This window comes from Chlorocebus sabaeus, chromosome 14 (genome assembly GCF_047675955.1).
Source record: "Chlorocebus sabaeus isolate Y175 chromosome 14, mChlSab1.0.hap1, whole genome shotgun sequence".
Taxonomy (NCBI): domain Eukaryota; kingdom Metazoa; phylum Chordata; class Mammalia; order Primates; family Cercopithecidae; genus Chlorocebus; species Chlorocebus sabaeus.
In genome coordinates, this window is record NC_132917.1 from 46,849,375 (window position 1) to 46,869,793 (window position 20,419).

The 20,419-nt window shown below is 53.9% G+C and overlaps 1 protein-coding gene across 8 annotated transcripts in view; it reads left to right on the top strand.

The window, feature by feature from the left end:
* Window positions 1-17,530, top strand: part of TTC7A (tetratricopeptide repeat domain 7A) — a 157,175-nt gene extending 139,645 nt beyond the window's left edge. For all 8 annotated transcript variants that reach the window (XM_038006895.2, XM_073022952.1, XM_073022951.1 and 5 more), the window contains 2 exons: window positions 2,412-2,614; window positions 15,680-17,530. In XM_038006895.2, the coding sequence (XP_037862823.2) occupies window positions 2,412-2,614; window positions 15,680-15,901 (425 nt within the window). In that variant the 3' untranslated portion in view covers window positions 15,902-17,530. The remainder of the gene's footprint in view (window positions 1-2,411; window positions 2,615-15,679) is intronic.
* The last annotated feature ends 2,889 nt before the right edge of the window (window positions 17,531-20,419 follow it).

The following is a 20,419-nucleotide window of genomic DNA, read 5'->3' on the forward strand; positions in this document are numbered from 1 at the left end:
TGGCAGGCTACTCTACTCGGGTTGCACAATGAACCTTAGGCAATGCTCGTGCTAAGTACCCCAGTGCCTGTGTTGCAGTCAAGGCCTTAGTTAGGCCTCTCCTGCTGCCTATTGGGACAGGAAGAGAGAATGTCTGGGCCTGGTTTCTCCACCTCTTTCTGGGAGATTCCCTTGGGCATATCTGTTCTCTCTCCACCCCAGACATAATCTGAACTAGGGTAACCTCAGCTGTCAGCTTTTGCTAGGCAGAGTTCTTGGCAAAACCACAAGTCAGACTCTGCTGGCCCTTCTGCGTTCCCCATCTGTGTCTTGATCCTTCTGTGCCTTCAGCATAGGCTAGGCCCCAGGAGTGGGCCACCAAGCCTGGGGGCTGCTTTGGACAAAGGCTGAGTGCCCAGTGAGGCTGAAGAGCCGCGTCTCCTAAAGTGCCTGGTGTGGGGTGTGCCCGTGGGTCTGAAATGTGTGTGTGTGTGGGCTGTCCTGGATTGGAGAAAGTGCCTCATTCCCTACTCCTCTAGTTCCAGGACAGATCCTCTCCTGCCTGCTGGCCCAAAGGGGTGTGTGTCTGCTTTGGAGGGAGGCCACGGAACTGCTGGGGAGTCCAGCCCTGGCTTTGCCCTTTCTCAGTGAGGGAATGGGGCGGGGTCCTCACCTCCTAAGCCTGCTTTTTTTTTTTTTTTTTTTTTTTTTGAGATGGAGTCTGGCTTTGTCACCCAGGCTAGAGCACAGTGGCGCTATCTCAGTTCACCACAACCTCCACCTCCCAGATTCAATGAACTCTCTGCCTCAGCCTCCCGAGTACTGGGATCACAGGCACCCGCCACCATGCCCAGCTAATTTTTTTTGTATTTTTAGTAGATACAGGGTTTCACCATCCTGGCCAGGCTGGTCTTGAACTCCTGACCTCGTGATCTGCCCGCCTTGGCCTCCCAAAGTGGTGGGACTACAGGCGTGAGCCACGGCGCCCAGGCACCTGCATTTATTTAAGTAAGAATTATGCCTCCTTCCAAGACTTGCTGTCAGGATTAATGAGAAAATGTTTCCCAAACCCGGGCTTGGCCCATCAGCTCTCCATCAACACAGGGGAGGTTTCTGTAGCTGTTACCAACAATGCTTGGTTTGTGCCCTCCTTTGCCCCTGAGCCTCTTCTCCCTCATCCTCCCACCCTATCTTTGGCAGGGTCATTTGGTTCTCCCTGGCTCTGAGCACATACCCACCTTCCGTCAGCCCCTGCCTGGGAGACCAAGGGACCCAAAGAGAGTTCCGTGGTCTGCTTCCATCCCCTTCTCCCTGGACGTGCAATGAACAAAGGAAGTGAAGGAACACTGAAAAAGAGGCTGCAGTCACCTGAGCAAGCTTTTAGCTCAGGGGACGCCATGTCCCCTCACCAGGTTCTGAAGTCAAACAGCCCAATGCAAACCCTGGCTTCACCACTTACTCCCTCCCACTGTGGCCTTAGTCCAATGCCTTGACCCCTCTGTGCCCAGTTTTTGCCCCTCTAAAGTGGGGTAATAAAAGTACTTGTGCAGGGTGCGGTTTCTCATGCCTATTATCTCAGCACTTTGAGAGGCTGAAATGGGAGGATCTCTTGAGCCCAGGAGTTCAAGACCAGCCTGGGCAACATGGCAAAAGCCTATCTCTACAAAAAATACAAAACTTATCTGGGCATGTTGGCACATGTCTGTAGTCCCAGCTACTCAGGAGACTGAGGTGGGAGGATTGCTTGAGCCCAAGAGGTCAAGGCTGCAGTGAGGCCAAGCACAGTGGCTCACGCTTGCAATCCTAGCACTTTGGGAGGCTAAGGTGGGCAGATCACTTGAGGCCAGGAGTTCGAGACCAGCCTGAGCCCCTCTACCAAAAATACAAAAATTAGCCAGGCATGGTGGTGCATGCCTGTAATCCCAGCTACTGGGGAGGCTAAGACAGGAAAATCACTTGAACCCAGGGGGCAGAGGTTACAGTGAGCTGAGATCGTGCCATTGCACTGCAGCCTGGACAACAGAGGGAGACTCTGTCTCTAAATAAATAAATTAATTTTTTTTTAGAAAAGGCTGCAGTGAGCCATGGTCACATCAGTGCACTCCAGCCTGGTTGACAAAGGAGACCCTGTCTCAAAAAAAAAAAAAAAAAAAAAAAAAGCTTGTTCTACAGGATTTTTGTGAGCATTAACTGGGACGATCTTGGTGCCATTGACTGGCACTTAGCAAGGTGCCTGACACAGAGGAGGCTCTCAGAAACTGTTACCTAGTGTTCGCACTACATCCCATAGTCAGTGTGCCCCGTGCTGTGACTCGGTGGGATAGTGTTCGTCACCTAAGACCGGTTCCCCAGCTCTGAGGATGCAGGGAGGGGGTCAGGATGCCTCTGACTCCCCACAACTCACACCTCCCACTGCCCTTCTGGTTTTGCAGCTGAGCTGTTCATGGAGCAGCAGCACCTCAAGGAAGCAGGTTTCTGCATCCAGGAGGCAGCAAGCCTCTTCCCCACTTCTCACTCAGTACTATATATGCGGGGCCGGCTGGCCGAGGTGAAGGGCAGCCTGGAGGAAGCCAAGCAGCTGTACAAGGAGGCGCTCACGGTGAACCCAGATGGCGTGCGCATCATGCACAGCCTGGTGAGTCAGACCCCGCCCCCCTCCATCCGCACTCCCGCCACCTCCTCCCACAGCCTCAGGGCCCTTATCCCCCTTTGTCCCTCCTTTCCCCATACTCCACTGCCTGCCTGTGCCTTGCTACTGCTGTTCCCTGGTGTCTGGGGGAGGGGACTTCCCTCCTGCTCTGTTGGAAGAGACAGTTCTTGGGATACCTAGCCTTCTCTTGTAGACACAGGCCATTTCCCTTCAATCAGGGTCTGTGTTGATGACAAAATCTAGAAGGTTTGGTTGATACTCTTTGTGACTTCCTTTTGCTGTAAGTTTCTACAAAGAGATCTAGCCCCAAAAGGCTCTCATTGTTACCCATCAGACCCTTGCCCTGAAGGCTAATCCAGACTCTAGGCGGTTACCAAAATGCTTTTCTTTCTGGGAGTCCCCAGACCCTCCCTGCCTTCTCCATTTCCAAGGAGAAGGTGGAATTCAGGGAGTTTTCTGGGTGGGATTCCGGGGGTTTTCTGGGATGAGCTGTCATGTCAGACCTGACTCAAGCACACATTGAGAATGGTCCCTGGGGTGCTAAGAGGATCTAGTAGTCCCTGGTCCTCATTCATAGGCTCAGGACTTGGGTGTCCAGGGCACAGTGGCCTCCCTGTGGGAAGCAAAGAGGCTGGGGAGCCGGATGCTGATACTCTTGTCCTCTACCTGGTGATCATGGGTAAGTCAGCCACCCTTAGTTTTAATCATCTTTCCGGTGGGTATCCTCTGGTCCAGGCAACATTTATTGAGCACCAGCTCTGACAGGTGATATTCTGGACCCTATAGATTATCATTTTTTCCCTGCTTTCCTTTGCTGCTTCCAGAGAACAGGTATCCAGATAAATGTAGTGATCTGGAAGCTTGCAAGCCTGCATCTGTACAAGTGAACAAGTGATTTTTCAAGGATGATCTAGGAGCCCACAGTTAGCAACAATCTTTCCCTCTTAGTGTCTGGGTTCCACCTAAGATGTCTCCATGTGAGAGCGCGTTGAGGGGAACAGCCATTAGGGTATCCCTGACGTCTGGCACAGAGAGAGCACAGAGGCATCAGGAGCATGGCTCCAGATGGCTGAAGGGTTGGCATTGCCAAAAGGGGGCTGATTTGTCTGTGAGTAGAAGCTACAGGGAGTTAGATTTCAGCCATGTCAGGGAAAACATTATAACTCTTAGCATAGTCTAGTCACATACTCAGTAATCATCTGGTGAGAGTGTTGCCAAGAGAATGCAGCGTCACATGGGGAGGAGCCAGACCAGGCCATCTTCATAAGGTCCTTTCCAACCTGACAGTCCTTGAAAAGGAAATAGAACAGGAATTCCCAGCTCAGCTATTATTCCTGCTGCCTGATTTCTGTAGATTTCTAACTTAGGTCTGTGTGAATGTTCAGCCTCGGATGAAGAAAGCTCGTGCAGCCACCATACACCCTTGTCCATGTTCCCTCCCACATGGCTGCATTGCCTTCCAGTCAACTCAACAAATGTTTGCTTTCTGCAAGAGGCTTCCTCCTTCCTCCCTCAATTTAGACATCAGCTTCTCTGATAAATGCCTCGCCAGAGGTCACATCCAGAAACTTGATGAGGGCAATGGAAGGGAGGGTGTGGGCTATATCATTAGGCCTGCAGCCAGGCAGAGATGTCTGCCTTCCACTGTGTTCACAGATATGAGCCTGCAGGCTCAGCCCTGAAAACCCAACAAAATCCAATAACAAGTACAATTTTGAAGTAACAGTGTACCATTTTTCATTTATGCTTATTATTGTTTGTAGCTATTTTCCTGAAATTGAAGCAGTTTCCAAGGGTAGGTTTCCATGGTAACTGAATAGCCATCCAGAGTGGCTCCCTGCAGATGTTTCTGAAGTGGTCCCTTTTTCCTTCCTGGGGTGCCTTGCTGATTTGATGAAATTGGAGCAAGTTGGAGCCAGGCCTGCTCTCTTTTAAAGTTACAAGCAACCAGAGGGGCATTCGGCTTCTGCGTGGGCAGCCCATCCTGTCTACAGGCTCTGTTCCTGCCAGCATCCCACACATACGCATAAAGAATAGCAAATGTTCAGCCTGGGGAAGATTTGCTAAGCACTCATTTTCTAAAGACATTTGAATGCTTTAGTGAGTCGATCTCAAGTGTTCCCAGATCTAAGTGTCTTCCCTGTGCTGGCCTGAGACTCGGGACATCTGGGGTCTAATCCTGGCTCTGGCCCTGATCCACTTGGGGGACTTAGGAAAAGACACGCTTAACTTGCATGCTCCTGGTGTCCCCTTTTGTAGATAACGATCCTCATTGTTCCTGGGCCATAGTGTTGTTCTAATCAAATGAAGTGATACATGTGAAAGTGTAAACGTCTGCAGTGCAATCCCAGAGATAGCAAAGCATAGCGCGGAGGATCCCACTCCCCTTCAGTCCCTCACCAGTGTCAGACATTGCTAAGCAATCACAGCACCTTTTTCCCACTGAGCAAAGATGTGATCTTGGAATCTTTTTCAATGTGATACAACATGATAGGAATGACTAGCTGTCATTCTAAGTCAGTTTCACATTTTTGTAAGGGATTCATTGTAAAAATTGTAGAGGAAAGAGACACATCAGTCATCTGAGCCTTTGTGAACTCTGGAGGTTGGTACAGCCTTGGAGAATTATCAAGAGAGGAACGTGGAAGGGAGGTGGTATCCCTGCTGTGGAGCCAAGGCAGGCTTCCAGGGAGGACACTCTGGCCTTACCATGCCACTGTGACTTTATGAGGACATTGTTCTCTAATCAGTACAAGGAGAAGGAGAGCCTCCCCTCCCCTAAGGGCACAGCCACCCACAGGCCTGGGCTAGAGGAGCTTAGAGCCCCCAGCGAGCCCTCTGAGGTCGTGGGTGGGTCCTGCTCCCTGAGGTCTGGAAAGTGGTCGGTGAAGATATTCTTACTGTGCTGTGTGGGTGCTGGGTTTGGCCCTCTAGTCCTTAGAATGGGGTTGGCAAGTGCCAAGAGGCTAAAGAAAGCCCACTGGGAGTTGAAGACTTTGCTCTTAGGGGCCAGGGGCCCCATGTCTCTAAGAATATAGGCTTTGGCCAAGAGCCGATTCTCTACTCTCCCTGTCCCCCTGTCCCTGCCCCTGTTTCTGTGGTTCTAGCCCTGATCTGGGTTCGACTCAGGGTTTTCTACCCAGACCAGGCAGGAAGGAGATGCCACCTTGGCAGTTCTCTGCTGGGCAAGAGAACCAGCACAGTTTGTCCCAAGTTTGTCCATCAGGCTCTGGTCCTGCTGGCTGCTATCTGCACCAGGCTCAAGGATGGCCAGGGGCCTCTGGGAAACTGGCAAGTGTAGAAAGAAAAAGCAGTGTGCTCTCTGCAGTGGAAATCAAATCACAGGAGCAGGTCCTGACAGTCTGCTAGCGTGGTCCCAGACTTCTCTCCAGGTAGCTGGAAATCCCACTCGGCTGGGGTATTCAGAACCGAATTCACTGGCAGAAAATTTTAGCCAAGAAGGGGAAGGCTGAACTTTGCCTGCCTGCCTGAAACGTGAGAAGGAAGGCAGAGGCCTCCCAGGATGCATAGGCGTCGCCGGTTGATGCTGCTCTTCAGAGAGAGCTTCAAGGCTTGGCCAGGAAGGGACCCCTAGCAGCCTGCACTTCTCTTGGAGCTTATCTCTGCCCTGCCACCTCCCCGGATCCCCTCTGCACCAGGCACTTCCAAGGGCAGAATAGGTACCTGAGGAAACCAGGGAGCTCCAACAGTGACTGGTAGACTGGTTGGGTCATTAAGAGCCCTCCCAGGGGGGGTTCCTTTGAGGTCACCTGACTTTCATGATGGGAGGGTGGTTGGTCATGAAGCTAAGATTAGAGCACCTCATGGAATGAGTGGCTTGACTTGGTTTCCCAGTGTAGGGAAGGAAAAAACCATTTTCTCTCTACCTTTCTGAGTTCTTAGCTCGGACCCTGGTAATAGAAGACAGATTAACAAGGAAAAACAAACAGAACTTTATTAACATGTATAAAATGTTCTCATGGGAGATCCTCAGGAAAAATGAGAAAAGCTTAAAGAGGTAGCTTAGAGGTCTGGCACGGTGGCTCACACCTGTAATCCCAGCACTTTGGGAGGCCAAGGCGGGTGGATCACAAGGTCAGGAGATCTAGACCATCCTGTGAAACCCTCTCTCTACTAAAAATACAAACAATTAGCCAGGTGTGGTAGCGGGCACCTGTGTAGTCCCAGCTACTTAGGAGGCTGAGGCAGGAGAATGACGTGAACCCGGGAGGCGGAGCTTGCAGTGAGCCGAGATCACGCCACTGCACTCCAGCCTGGGCGACAGAGAGAGAGTTCTCTCAAAACAAACAAACAAACAAACAAAAGAGGTAGCTTAGAACTCTGGCTTACATAGCATTTTCAACCAAGAGCATACAATTTAAAAGAAGCAAGAGACAAAGAAAAAGGACTTGGAGTCTCTGGGGATGGAAAATTGTGGGGAGACAAATCAATGGGAAACTAATGATAGATAAAGGCTAGTTAGCAGAACTTGTTATGTAGATTCCTTTGTGCCATCTCCAGGCTGATAAGGTTTTAACATTGTCTTCTGTGATCAGCCTTTGTCCTTCCTGGTTGAGGGGGAGGAGGGACACCCTTATAAATGTATATATCCAGCTTTTAGGCAAATAGGGGGAGGGCAGAGAGCTTTTCTTGTCTCTGCTGCTTCTCAGTTGCCTTCAGCTGAAAACAATCCTTATGCCCAAGTGACATATTTTGGGGTGGCATGTTCTGCTACCCTTCAGCAGCCCCTGAAGAAGGTCCTAGCCCTAGCCACAGAGCCACCAACTCTCCCTGCCCTCAGCTTGGCTAAGGAGAGTGTGGACACTTTGGTGCAGCTTGTCTGTACTGCAAGAGACAACTTGACACCCTCAGGCATGAGTGGGCAAGCAAGGTGTCTGGGTGGCACTCTGCCCTCTTTTCCCAGGGGCAGACTCTGGAGAGGGGGAGTGTCCTGGTCCCTCCCATACCCCAGCCCCTCCCCTCCTCATGCTTTCTTCTTGGTGAGGGAGTTCCAGGCTCTCCAGAACCTCTCCCTGTCAGGCACCCCTGCAGGAGTGGGGAGATGGCTCTGCATGAGCTTTGGCTCTAGTAATGTAATTCCTGGGATGCAGTTTCTGAAGCATTCCTGGCATGTGACCCAGCTTCTCTCTCCAAATGCCCCTGGAGAGACAGGAAGACAGTGTTGTTATCTGCAGTCCTCTTGATGACAGAGTGACGATGAATGATTTTCCTTAATTGGTTCCCTCTTGCTGCCAGTGTATAGCAGGCCACCTCATTCTTTAAGTGGGTTTGCGGGATCAAGAGCGTGGGGATGGCCTCAGAGCCTCTCATCTCTCACCCCAGGCTGTGGCATGAAGGGGCACATCTTAAGTCCCCAGAAGCTCCCTACCACTACCCCTGGTACCTCCCAAGGAGGGACCTGAGTCACTGAGGTCCAGAGCTCTGCCCATCCAAGCCCTGAGGCTCTGGGCTGGGCCTTTTTAGGTGCTCTGGGACTCCAACAAGAAGGCTCTGGTCTCTAAGGCCAAAAGGATGAACTGTGGCCGCACAGAGCTTCATCCGTCACTCCCTCCCCCTGCTGGCTGGCCCCCTCCCCCATCATGGAGGGTTGGACCAGACACGAGAGGTGACCAACCTAAGACAACCCGCCCTGCGTTATGGGGGCACTTGAGGGTTACTTTCCTCGCCAGGTGTCTCAGTCCATTTTGTGTTGCTATAACAGAATATCTGAGACTGGGTAATTTATTATTATTTTATTTTGTTTCTATTTTTTGTAAAGACAAGGTCTCACTATGTTGCCCAAGTTAGTCTTGAACTCCTGGGCTCAAGGAATCCTCCCACCTCAACCTCCAAAAGTTCTGGGATTACAGACATGAGCCACCATGCGTGGCCTTTTTAAAATATATATTTTTAATAGTAATTTACAATAAGCAGAAACTTATTTGCTCACAATTCGGAGGCTGAGAAGTTGAAGATCGAGGGCCACATCTGGCGAGGGCCTTCTTGCTGCCTCATCCCATGGTAGAAGGTGGAGGGGCAAGAGAGTGTGAGAGAAGGGGAAGCTGAACTCATCCTTTTATCAGGAACCTGCTCCCGAGATAACAGCATCAGTCCATTTAGGAGGGCAAAGTCTGCCGGACCTCATCACTTCTGAAAGGTCTCACACTTCAATTCTGCTGATTGAGGCTTCAGTTTCTTTTTTTTTATTTATTTATTTTTTTGAGACAGAGTCTTGCTCTGTCGCCCAGGCTGGAGTGCAGTGGCCGGATCTCAGCTCACTGCAAGCTCCGCCTCCCGGGTTTACGCCATTCTCCTGCCTCAGCCTCCCGAGTAGCTGGGACTACAGGCGCCCACCACCACGCCCGGCTAATTTTTTGTATTTTTTAGTAGAGACGGGGTTTCACCATGTTAGCCAGGATGGTCTCGATCTCCTGACCTCATGATCCGCCCGTCTCGGCCTCCCAAAGTGCTGGGATTACAGGCTTGAGCCACCGCGCCCAGCCTGAGGCTTCAGTTTCTAACACGTGAATTTTGGGGGACACATTCAAACCATAGCACTTGGTCAGTTTTTTCTCCTGTCAAATTGAGATGATAATTTAGACTCTCTTGTGACTTCAAGGAGTAGTTTTAGAGCTCAGGTGAACTGAAAGCTGTGAAAAGATAAGTCAACATTGGGCATTTTTATCACTATATTCACATAGATGACTTGGTGGCATGTGGCCTGAGCCTGAGCCCCACCTTGGCTGGTTTCTGTTGGACCATACTTACTGTGGGATGAGGGTCTTTGGCCCACATTTCCTTGTGATGCCAGCAGGGTGCTAAGAAGACAGGGAGGGAGTGCCTGGCAGGGACAGGGACCTCCAAGCTGCCTTTGAGGTTCTCCTAGGGTTGGTTGGCTGGGATGGTTTTTAAAATGAGTATCAGAGCTGGCTCTGGAGGAGGCACCTGCAGGTTGGAGCAGGGCCTTCAAGTTCATCTGACCTGGACCTGAGTCCCACTTTGCCTTCACTCACTGACAAGTTCCATAGCCTCTCAGAACTTCAGTATTCTCATCTGTAAAATGAGCCTTGCTATACCAAGCACCTAGGGAATTTAGAATTAGGCACCTTTAGAATTAGGTTAAATAATTCCATAAGTTAATGGTCCAGTCATTAGGGTTATTTTTACATTTTTCACTTTGAAGCTTAGCTGCCAGGCCATGTTCAGATGCTCTTGGTTCTCGGTGGGGAGTGGAAACCTGGTGCCAAGCCCCAGAGACTCATTGCAGTAAAGCCACCCCATCCCCACTGAGTCCACAGGGGAGTCTGGCCAAGGTGACAGACCCTAGCTGCCCTGTGGATAGGACAAGAGTGCACACAGTGCAAGGCCCAGGCTGACCTTAGCTACGGGGAGGGCAGCCTGCTTTGTGGGGAAGAATGAGTTGAGGGACGAGGGAGAGACCTTGGGTAATCTGCACCCGTTGGGGCGGAGGCTCTGCGGTGGCAGGCTCAGGGGAGGCCCTGGCCCACCGTCATGCCAGTTCAGCATCTGGTTCAGCATCTGTTTTCTGAGTTGAAGGAGGAAGGATGTTCTGAGCAGCTGAGGAGTGACACTCAGTGCCTAGCATTTTGGAGGCGCCCTGACACGGGGTGGGGCTCAGTGCACAAACAGCAGGGTCCTGGGTTCCTGGGGACAGTGGCCTCTGCCGCCTATGCCCCATGTCTCAGGGTCCAGGACGCACCACCGGCTCTAGCTTCTTTCTCCATGTTCATTTCCTGAGCTGTGGCAGGCGGCTTAGAGGCGTCTAGGCCATGAAAGGACATGGAATCTTGCTTCTTCTGGGCAGGGAAGTTCAATAGGAGCATCTTGGCTGTGTGACCTCTGATGAGGTGATTTTATTGTGAGTGCTCTCTTCACCCCTCACCAGTACTGCCTGAGGTCACACTCCCTGATGGGAAAGTGGAAGAGATGAAAGTAAAGGGTTCTGCAGGCCCACGGTGTAGGGGGTGCGAGGGTGTGTCCCCCAGCACCTGCTTAATGGGGATCAGAGGCCCCTCCATACCCACCTTATCCCTGGGCTGGCACAACCCCATACACACACCCTGAGCCCTGGATCAGGACTTTGGGAAAACCTTAAGCTGATGTAGGCTCCTGAAGTCCATCACCAACTCTGATGAGGAAGCCTGTCATAGATTCAGATCTGAATGATACTTGAGCACTGCTGGCTTCATCAAGCTCCAGAATCCATTTTTTCAGAAAGCGTTAGAAAGACTCACCCTACATGGAAAGAGAAGGTGACATGGTCCTTTTTCCCTGTCCAGCAGCCCCTTCCCCAAACTGACCTTCACTGTGCCTTAGGCTGTACCTCCTGCCCAGAGAGGGGAGCTTCTGTGACTGGGCCCCTTCTCACTCCCCATCACGGGGACTCACTTCTAGAACCAGGGATCCAGAGGCCTAGCTACAGCCTCTTGACTGACCTGGAGGGCTGGGCCAGGCAGTGCTCCAGGATAGGCAAAGGCCCTTATAGACCTAGAACCTGATACCAGCCCAGGAAGGGGAGGAGAAAAGGCCCAGCCCCTGCCCAGAGGAGATGGCTGACAAGGAAGTCCATTTCCTGGTGGCTTGTCAGGCTCTAGAGTGCCCCAGGGTGTGACCCATCTGGCCCCTGGCCGCTGGCCCCTGCCCCTCTGAAAACAGACAACCCTTAGCCCCAGCTGAAGAGGCCTGCTGGTGTTCTTCAACATCTCACTTGTAAAGGACCCCAAAAGAGAAAGGGACAGGCACCCACTACCCCAGGAGACCCCCACCTAGGTTGGGCTCCATGTGAGTCTGGGCTCTTCTCAGCAGGAGCCTCTTCCTTTGAGGCCCAGGGGGCTCTGGGGTGAACACATCCCACCCCAGCACTGGGTGGAGCTGGAAGGGTTTGCTCCCCTTCCCACATCAGGGAAGTGGGACCCTGTGGCTTTGGAGCTGCCCTGGCTCCAGGAAGGCGGTGGTGATGGGAGTGGGAGGTTCTCAGCCTGGAGAGGTGCCTCCCTCCTTCCCGTTCCAGGTCTGGTTGGACAGGTTGAGGCTGACACACCTGAGAGAACCCAGAATGCCAGAGAGCCCGGAGCTGGGCTGGAATGCGGGCCTCCCTGGAAGGGTGTGTCCATGTTCCAGGGTGGCGAGAGGGAGGGCCCTTCCTGTAGAGCAGGCTCCTCCCAGCAGCCCTGGTGTCCCCAAAGGCAGGCTCCAGGGACCAGAAGGCTCCTGCAGCTTCCAGCTGATTCCTGGCTTCCCAGCTGGAAAGGCTGTTACAGAATCCCAGGAATGTGCTTTGAGCTCAGAGAGAAAATTCCCAAAATAACTTCTATAAATACTTGAGGGCAGGGGTGGGGAAGGAGGGCTCAGCCTGGCCCACAGCTGGCCTAGCGCCAAGGCTGCTTCCCAGGGCAGGCCCCCCTCAAAAGAAGAAGAGGCATGCGCACCCCTAGACCTCTGTACTGCTCCGCCCTTGGTGGGCATCATCAGGCACTGAACTTACGGGGTGGGATGGTGTGCACTGGATTCTGAAAAGGCAAGGCCCTTTCCCTCGTCCACTCCCAGGCCACAGCCCCTGGCCACACACTGCCTCTGCAAAGGACCTGGGTCCCACAGGGAGGCTCCTCACTGAGTGTGAGCCCAGACCAGCAAGACCCTGGGCCCCTTAGGTTCTGCACCTTCGTGGCCGTAAGAGGTAAGGCTTGCCAAGCTCCATGTGGGCAGCATCCCTGGTCGGAGGCCCACATCTGTAAGTGTGGGGTGCCTCTGGGTTCCCTGGCTCTGTGTTTGGGCTACATCCTGAGCTCTGAGCCCTGTTGAGCTGCTGTCCTTTGGGGAATAACAAAGCAGGCAGGAGGCAGGGGCTCTATCCCTCTCAGCCTCGGGAGGGGCAGGACAGGGATCGCATCCATGAGCTCCACAGTAACTAAGCATGACGTTGAGGCGGTTGTGTGGTCAGGAGGAACTCCGTCCTCAGGGAAGGCTTCCTGGGAGAGCAGGGTCTCGAGCACTTGAGATGTGGCCACACATCCCCACTCCCTGAGATCAGGAAGGGAGAGAAGAAGGAGGGTCCTGAGGTGGGAATTTCTGGGGACTTCCCCCAGAGCCCTGCACCTCCCTGGAACCATGTTTGTGGCTATAACCAGCCCAAAGCGCCCCCTTGGAGTTATGGTGTCTGATCACCATAAACAACTTTCAAATCCCTGTGGGCTGCCAGCACAGCTATGGCATCTCCCAAGGGAAGGTCAAAACTGGGAGCCTCTCAGCAGATCTGGTCTCCTCTCTCAGCGTGGGGCACCCCCTCACCAGGATGGGGGATGGGGGATGGGGGATTCACTTGGGACATTTGCATGCAATTGAGATGCCAGTTCTTGTTCCTACCATCTCTCTGGAGGCCTGTTCTCTGGGAGGGTCGAGGTGCCAAGAGGATTGTCTGCAGGCCCTAGATGCAGCGCTGGGCTCAGGGCAGAGTCGGTGAGACCTCGCATCATCCTGGGGCTGTCTTGCCCAGTTGTCAGGCAGCAAACAGCGCTGAGTTGCTACCAAACATGAACTCGGCTGGTGTCAGGGGCAGGTGGCAGAAGATCCTGTTACAGGCCCTGGGCCTCTGGGCCCCAGCCTGACCCCAGCCCGGTGTCTCCTTTCAGGCTCTAAAGTCAACACCCCAGGGTGGGGGGACATGAGCCAACCCACCCTAGCCTACAGTCCTCCCCCACAGAGAGCCATGCCCTCTCCCAGCTTCTAAAGAGATCAGCCATCCACCTGCTCCCCGCCCAGAAGGACCCTCTGCTCATCTTGGAGGTGCTGCTGTTTGCTGTCTGCCCCTGCGGTGATTTTTCCAACTCATCATTGCAGACTCCTCACAAGAGCCCCACGAGGAGGGACTGTTCATTGCTTGTTTTACAGATGAGGAAACCACAACTCAGAGAAAGCTGGCCATTTGTCCACGGTCACAGCGCTTGTCAGTGGCAGAGCCGGGATTCCAACCTGGCCAGGGCTTCCGGCCACCAAGCCCTGAGCTTTTTCCTCTCTACAGACACACAGAGGAAGTTACTGCAAACCTCCCAAACTGAGAATAAAATACACATACACACACACACCAGCCTGCAGACACATCTGGCCCCTTCCCAGACACCCACATACTTCTTGATATCAGGGGTTTTCAAACCTGTTTTTAGCAGTTGAGCCCTTTTTTCAAACAAAATCCCATGTGGAAGCTTAATACAGAAAACTTAACGTGTGGAAGCCGCTCCGGGCCTGCCCCTCCCTGAGAGGCCTGCTGGCCTTTCCCTTCTGTCCTGTGTTGCTCCCTCCTGGGCAGAACTCACAGGGCTCAAACCCTTCATTTTTGGTGCTCAATTTTGTGTCTGGCAGCCGTCGGCTGGCCTTCCTTCCCTCCTCCCTGTGGGCCCTGTTCCATTGTGAGCTGCTGGGGTCTGGCCCTTGGGCCGTGTGGGCAGAACAGCTAGGCCCGGTGCCCTGCTGGCCAGCCTGGCCACTACCCTTGGTCCCAGGCAGCCCTGAGTCAGCACCACTCCCATCTGGCGAGAGCGGAAGACCCTGCCTGAGGCTCCACCCCGCCCGCAGCCACCCTGTCCTCCCCTGGCCTCTGCACGCCTCATCCATGTGTGTGGTTCCTTGGTACGGCGTTGCCCAGGGCTAACAGAGGCTCTGTGAGGACAGCCTCTTCCTCCCCCGCCCCCTGGCCACAAGATCTCCAGCCAGCACCTATGGAGAGGGAGAGGCTTTTCCTAGGGCTTCCTGAGCGCCATCTTTCACTCCCGCCGAATTGGTTGTGTTCCAAGCTCTCTGAGGACTTGATGAAACCAGGCATGCGCATCTTCCCCAGCGCGTCTCCATAGCAACAGAGGGCCTACTCTGGGGAGCTCGCTGAGGAGGAAAATGTTCCAGCTAAAAATGTACATGGCCATCAGTGGGCGGGCACTGGAGAGGGGGCTCCAGGCACATAGAAGGCAGCTCCCCACCCCCACTGCGGCCCCCACCTGTCCAGGAAGTCGGTGGTGGGTTTTACCTCCAGTCTTTTAACAAGAGAACGGTCCCCCCGAGGGACCATCTCATGCCACCCTCAGGGCTGAAACAGGGATCAGTGGGACGGCGCGAAGCAGCCTTTCTGCTGAAAGGGGGCCCTGCCCCTCTGCCTCCGCTCACTACCCTGTCCTCGCTACCCACTTCCCAGCGTGGGTAAAAGAGGATGTAGAGGGGACAGGGTGCCAGTTTCACTTCCCAGCCTCTTATGACGATTCCTGTTAGTTCCTCTATCTCTTTGGTAACAGGGTTGTTTGAGCCAAACAGCAGGGCCAGGCTTCCCTGCGCCTGACCCAGACCCCCCAGGGCCTTTCATCTTTCAGCCAATCCAGCCTGTTCACCCAGTGCCCCATTCACCCAGCACCCTGTCCCCCGCCATCTGACTCTCCTCCTGTGACCCTCTCCTGAGGAGCCACCACACACGCACACATGCTTGAGCTTTTCCTCCCCGGTGACAGTGATGAAGCCCCGTAATGCGTCCTCCTCAGTCTCTGTGCATCCCTGGGGTGAAGGGCAGCTCCGGGCCGCAGGAAGGACTGAGAGGCATAGTCCCACTGAGTAGAACACACTCCTGCCAGACACTTCTCAGAGCTTTACACCTCCTGACTCCTTTCAGCCTCACCCCGCCCTCGAGAGAGATGCTGTGATTTTCCCATTTACAGATGAGGAAACTGAGGGCCAGAGAGCTGGGATTTGCCCAGGATCCCCCAAACGAGGTGACACAGCCAGGTCTGGTGACTTGAAAGCCAATTCCTCGGGACCGGCAGGAACAGAGCTCCTGCAGTGGGTTTCCCAGGAGGCTGGGGTTAAAGCAGGGGTTGGGCAGGGGCAGGTAGGATTTACATGGGGAAAGGCACAGTCACTTGACTGCCGAAGCCAGAGACGCAGGGAGCCTCTCGAACTGATGGCTGCTGCCACCCGTGCACCTGTGCTTGGCCCAGTTGCCAAGATGCCTGTGCCATGGGACACCCCTACTCACCCTGCCCTGTACTTGGTCCACAGGGTCTGATGCTGAGTCGGCTTGGCCACAAGAGCCTGGCCCAGAAGGTGCTTCGAGATGCCGTGGAGAGGCAGAGCACGTGCCACGAGGCGTGGCAGGGCCTGGGTGAGGTGCTGCAGGCCCAGGGCCAGAACGAGGCCGCCGTCGACTGCTTCCTCACTGCCCTGGAGCTGGAGGCCAGCAGCCCTGTGCTCCCCTTCTCCATCATCCCCAGAGAGCTGTGATGACACTGCAGCCACAGGGAGGGAGGGCCGGCCAGAGGGAGAGGCAGCAGTCAGTGTGGGGCGACAGTGGCATCAGGTGCGGGGCCTCAGGGAAATCCATCTTTAGTGAACGCCTCCGCAGCTGCAGCCCTCGTTCTCCTGGCTCGGCCAAGAGGGTCTTCCTGGATTTCTTTGTTGGTGCCTTGGGAAACAGTCTGACTTGAACCCTAAGTGCCTTTTTGCAGAGTTTTGTGGTGACCAGACTTGCACCCCAAGAGCTGGGCAGGGGGGAGCCTCACAATTGTCCTTCACCCTCACCCATGCCTCTGGTTGGGGGTCTGGGGATCTCACTCCCCACTCTCAGCACAGCACAGACTTCTGGATCCCTCTCAGGTCTTGCCCAGGGCAGTCACGACGTGAAGAAACTGGGCAAGTGGGAAGACGATGGGATTTCTGGGTTCCCTTCCCAGACTTGGAGTTAGCAGATGATGCCCACGTTGCCCCTCTTTGCCCCCTGAGACCAGCTGGGCCCCACTGTGCTCTTTCCCTCTGCTACCAAGTGCCTTTGGGGCCTCTGGGGTCTAGCCAGGGGGTACTGAGCACTGGCCCTTACGCTTCCATTTCCACCCACCCCATCTCCCTGGAAATGTGTTCCAGCCCAAGCAGCCTCCGTCGGCTTTAGATCCTGTGGTTGCTAGATCCAGTCCTTTCTAATACCCTGAGTCAACACATTACTCCTGCAGGTCTTACGCTACCATGCAGGTCCCTCCAGGGCCAATAACATGGAGGCGGGCAATTTCTAGGACTGTCCCCAGTACCTCTCACCACCCACAGCCCTTTTTTGCCTTGATTTGAGCCTCACCCTAGCCTTTTGGGTTGCCCTGCCTGAGGGAGACCTGAGGAGGGGACAGAGCCCAGCCTTTCTCCTGTGACTGAGCAGGCCTCTGTGTCCATGACACCTTTTTCCGGGCCTGGGGGCTGTGGGTGTATGTCCTCCCTGCTGGCTCCCCCGGCCCCTGCTGCATGACGCTCTTGGAACTCTTCCCCAAGGAGTCAGTCCCCCAGGCTTATCAGGGAATCCTTTTGTATCTGCACTTTGGGTTTTAGTTTCAAAGCTCCATCAGGTACAGCTTACATTTCAGGATGTGTAGAAAGCTCAGGTGAGGGCTGCCCTGGTTTGTCATAGCTCCACCTTCCTCGGAGGGAGAGGGCTGTTGGAGACCCCCCATCCATGGCACACTAGCTCAGCACTGCATGTCCCGAGATGATTCCCAAGACAGCTGGTGCCTCCTGGCTTTCCTGCGGCAGGCCAAGGGGCACCCCAGAGGACGCTGGATCCTTTGCCTCTTCATGGTTGAAGGATCTCTATGTATGTGTGTATATAAATATAGTTTTTATATATATATATATAAAAAAAAAATAGAGATCTATTTTTTTCTGGAATTATGTTAGAAAAGTAAAGAAAAAGCAAATGCTGTTGATTTATCTCAGGGTGCCCAAAGAGTTATAGTCAATTTTTGGTACTAGGAAAGGCACCCAATGCATTTCCTGACTTTTAAGCAGTTCCTTGTTGGAAGCAGCAGAGGGCCAAGCCAAGTTGCTGACAGTGACTTTACAGGTTAAATAAAGAGACCCTCGGAGGGGAAGCAGGCTTGTCTGAAGCAGCATGTTTATTCACTGGGCATGTAGCTCCCGCACCAGCCTTGAGCCAGGCCCTGGAGAGGAGGGGCTGTTGCAGGAGGAGGGAGGCCAGAGAAGTCATTGAAGCCAAGACCTGGGCCCAGCTGAGGAGGGATGTGGGGAAGGAAGGATGGGAGGGAGGACCCTCTGGGAAAATGTGGGTTTGAGCTGGTGAGAGTGTTGCCAGTTGAGGCTGGACTAAAGCCTGGAGGGGGTAGGAGGAAGCAAGAGGGGTCCAGGCAGGGTTGATCCTGGCCTTTGACTTGTCCAGGGGGCCACCCCGGAAGCCCCTGCTGCCTCTGGGCATTGCTGGGAGAGGCCAAGGCAGTACTCATATCTGAACAGAGAGCCCCTCGGGCATTGCTGATGGGCCACCTTCAGCTGCCGGGAAGAAGACTACGAGAGGAGGCATGGGAGAGACCTGGGCCTTGTTCAGATTGGCCACCTCTGCTGAGAAGTCCATTCCAGTACACCCCTAATAAGTTATGCCACATACCAACGTACTGTGGATATTATAATCTGCATCAACATAATTCTACACAATGCTGCTCATTTACACAGAAGCTCTGTTTCTTCATGTAATCCAGGGGACCACCATGGCACCCCAAAGCTGCAGCCACCTCCTTTTGAAGACAGCTGTCCTGAAGCTTCCCCTTAAACCCAGGGCTGTTCTCGGCCATCTGGACTCCTCTCTTGCCACTCCTCCCTGTGGCCTGGCTTCCCCCAATGCCCACCCTCCACGCCACGCTCAGCCAGACATTGCTGTCCCCGTAAGGAAGGGCTTTGCTTGCAGCCTTTGGGTGCCCAGCTTCTCTTGCTGTGGCCTTATTTTAAGGTAACACATTTACAGACTTGAGTGATTGAACACTTGGTATCAAATTACTTGTCATGTACCCTAACCCCCAGCTCATGGCCTCCTTGGGCGAGAAGTACAGGCCACCTTAGGTGGCAGGGAGTGTCTGCCAGCCTGGGGGAAGAGGCTTAGAAACTCATCCTGCAGGGAGGGGAATAGAGGGAATGTGGAAGGAGGGAAGGCTCTGCCTTCCTCTTCTGATGGGAACAGGGTTTCCCAAGCTGACCTTAAATTGGTCGAATGTTGGAGAGTCACGCAGCGGTGGAGACCTGCTGAGGGCCGCAGGCACTGCCTTACCCCAGTTGCCCATCTGCAGGCCCTGTGCTTGCACAGGAACCCTCACTGGAGAGAGAGGCACCTGGCTCCTGTGTCTAAACCCATCATGCTGGGACCAGGGTTAGAGTCTGGGGACAGACCTCAGACTGCCTGTCACCCCCTCGGACTTCCACCCACGTGCCACTTTCCGGGACACAGCTCCCACTTGTGCACTTTCATATTAATAGTGCTTCCTGCAGGCACAAATATGAATGGCATTTCAGCCGCCACCACCCAGACTCCTTTCTGGTACCAAAGTGCTCATTGTTGCATCCTATCCCCCACCCAGCACTCAGATGTCGTCACTGTGCAAATATTTCTTGGGCTTGGGAAGCCTCTGACTAAGCAAACCTCCCCATCCGCCTAGACTTTGATGATGACCCACGGGCAGGGAACCTCATGCCTAAGTGACCTGTGAAACCGACCCATGAGGTACTGATCCAAAGGGTCCTGAGAGGTCAGGGAGGTCCTGATTTGAAAAGATCTCACCATCCCCTGCCAGAAACTGAATTTTCATCAAGCTCTTTCAGTTGCAAAGAACAGAGACACCCTGAAGGTAACTCAAGAGACAAAAGGGAGCTCGCTGGAACCCTAGGGCAGGAACTGCAGTGCCCAGGCCTGGGGCCAAAGCAGCCACACACCATGAAGGAGGCAGCAGGGTGACACTGCAGTCACCAGTCTGAGCTTGAAGGGGCAGCCCTACCACTACAAGCTGTGTGGCCTTCAGCAAGTTTCTTAATCTCTCTATAGCTGTTCCTTCATCTGTACAATAAGAATGGTGGAATAGTGCCTGCTCTGTGGATTATGATGAAGTGATCCTAGAATAGTGCCTGGCCCATAGTAATCAATACACGTGAGCAATTATCATCATCTCTGCCTTTGCCTACTCCGCCCTCCTCTCCCCGCTACTGACAGTTCACGGAGAGGTGCTGCTCCCCTAGAACTATATTCAGCACTGCCCTGGCCCTCCAGCCCCACCCCTGACTGACCACCTGCAGCACTGTGACCACTCCCCTCCTAATGGCTGAATCGAACAAGAGGATCTAATTAGTCCCACTCATTTTTCCATGGGTCAGTAGGCAGCCCGTAGACTGATTTTCCCTGGATAGGCGCCTTCTCTTGATCCAATCGGCTATGACCAGGAGGCATGGGCCTCAGGACACATACAGCTGCTTTTGCAGCTGGAGTGCTAAGTGGGCAATGCCCTGGGCCCTTCCGGTCCCCTGTGTCAGCCCATCATGCCATGCCGTGTCCTTTCTGGGAATGGGTACAATGCAGGTCCCTCTAGAGAGGGCAGACAACAGAACACACCCCCTTAAACACCCTCCTTTCTCCTTTGCATCATCACCTGAAGGTCCATCCATGGAGGGGCTCCTGTCCTGGTTGTGGTCTTGGAATGAAGATGGCAATGGGAATACTGACGTGCCTCCTGCACTGTACTGCTAATACGATGCTTCACTTATCAATGAACTCTCTCCCAGTCACTCCTCTGATTGGGAACCTCTCCAGTCAACAACCTTGGGAGGTGGGTTTTGTTCCCAAGAAAGGTGAAGAGATCACGGGGCCTCCACTCTCAGTGACTTGGCACAGGGCGGGGCCTGGGAGCGCACGGCCTTGCCCTCGGAAGACACTGCGTAGTGCCGGCTCACCCATTCTGGGCAGAGGCAGGAGCCTCCCCGAATCGCCGCAGC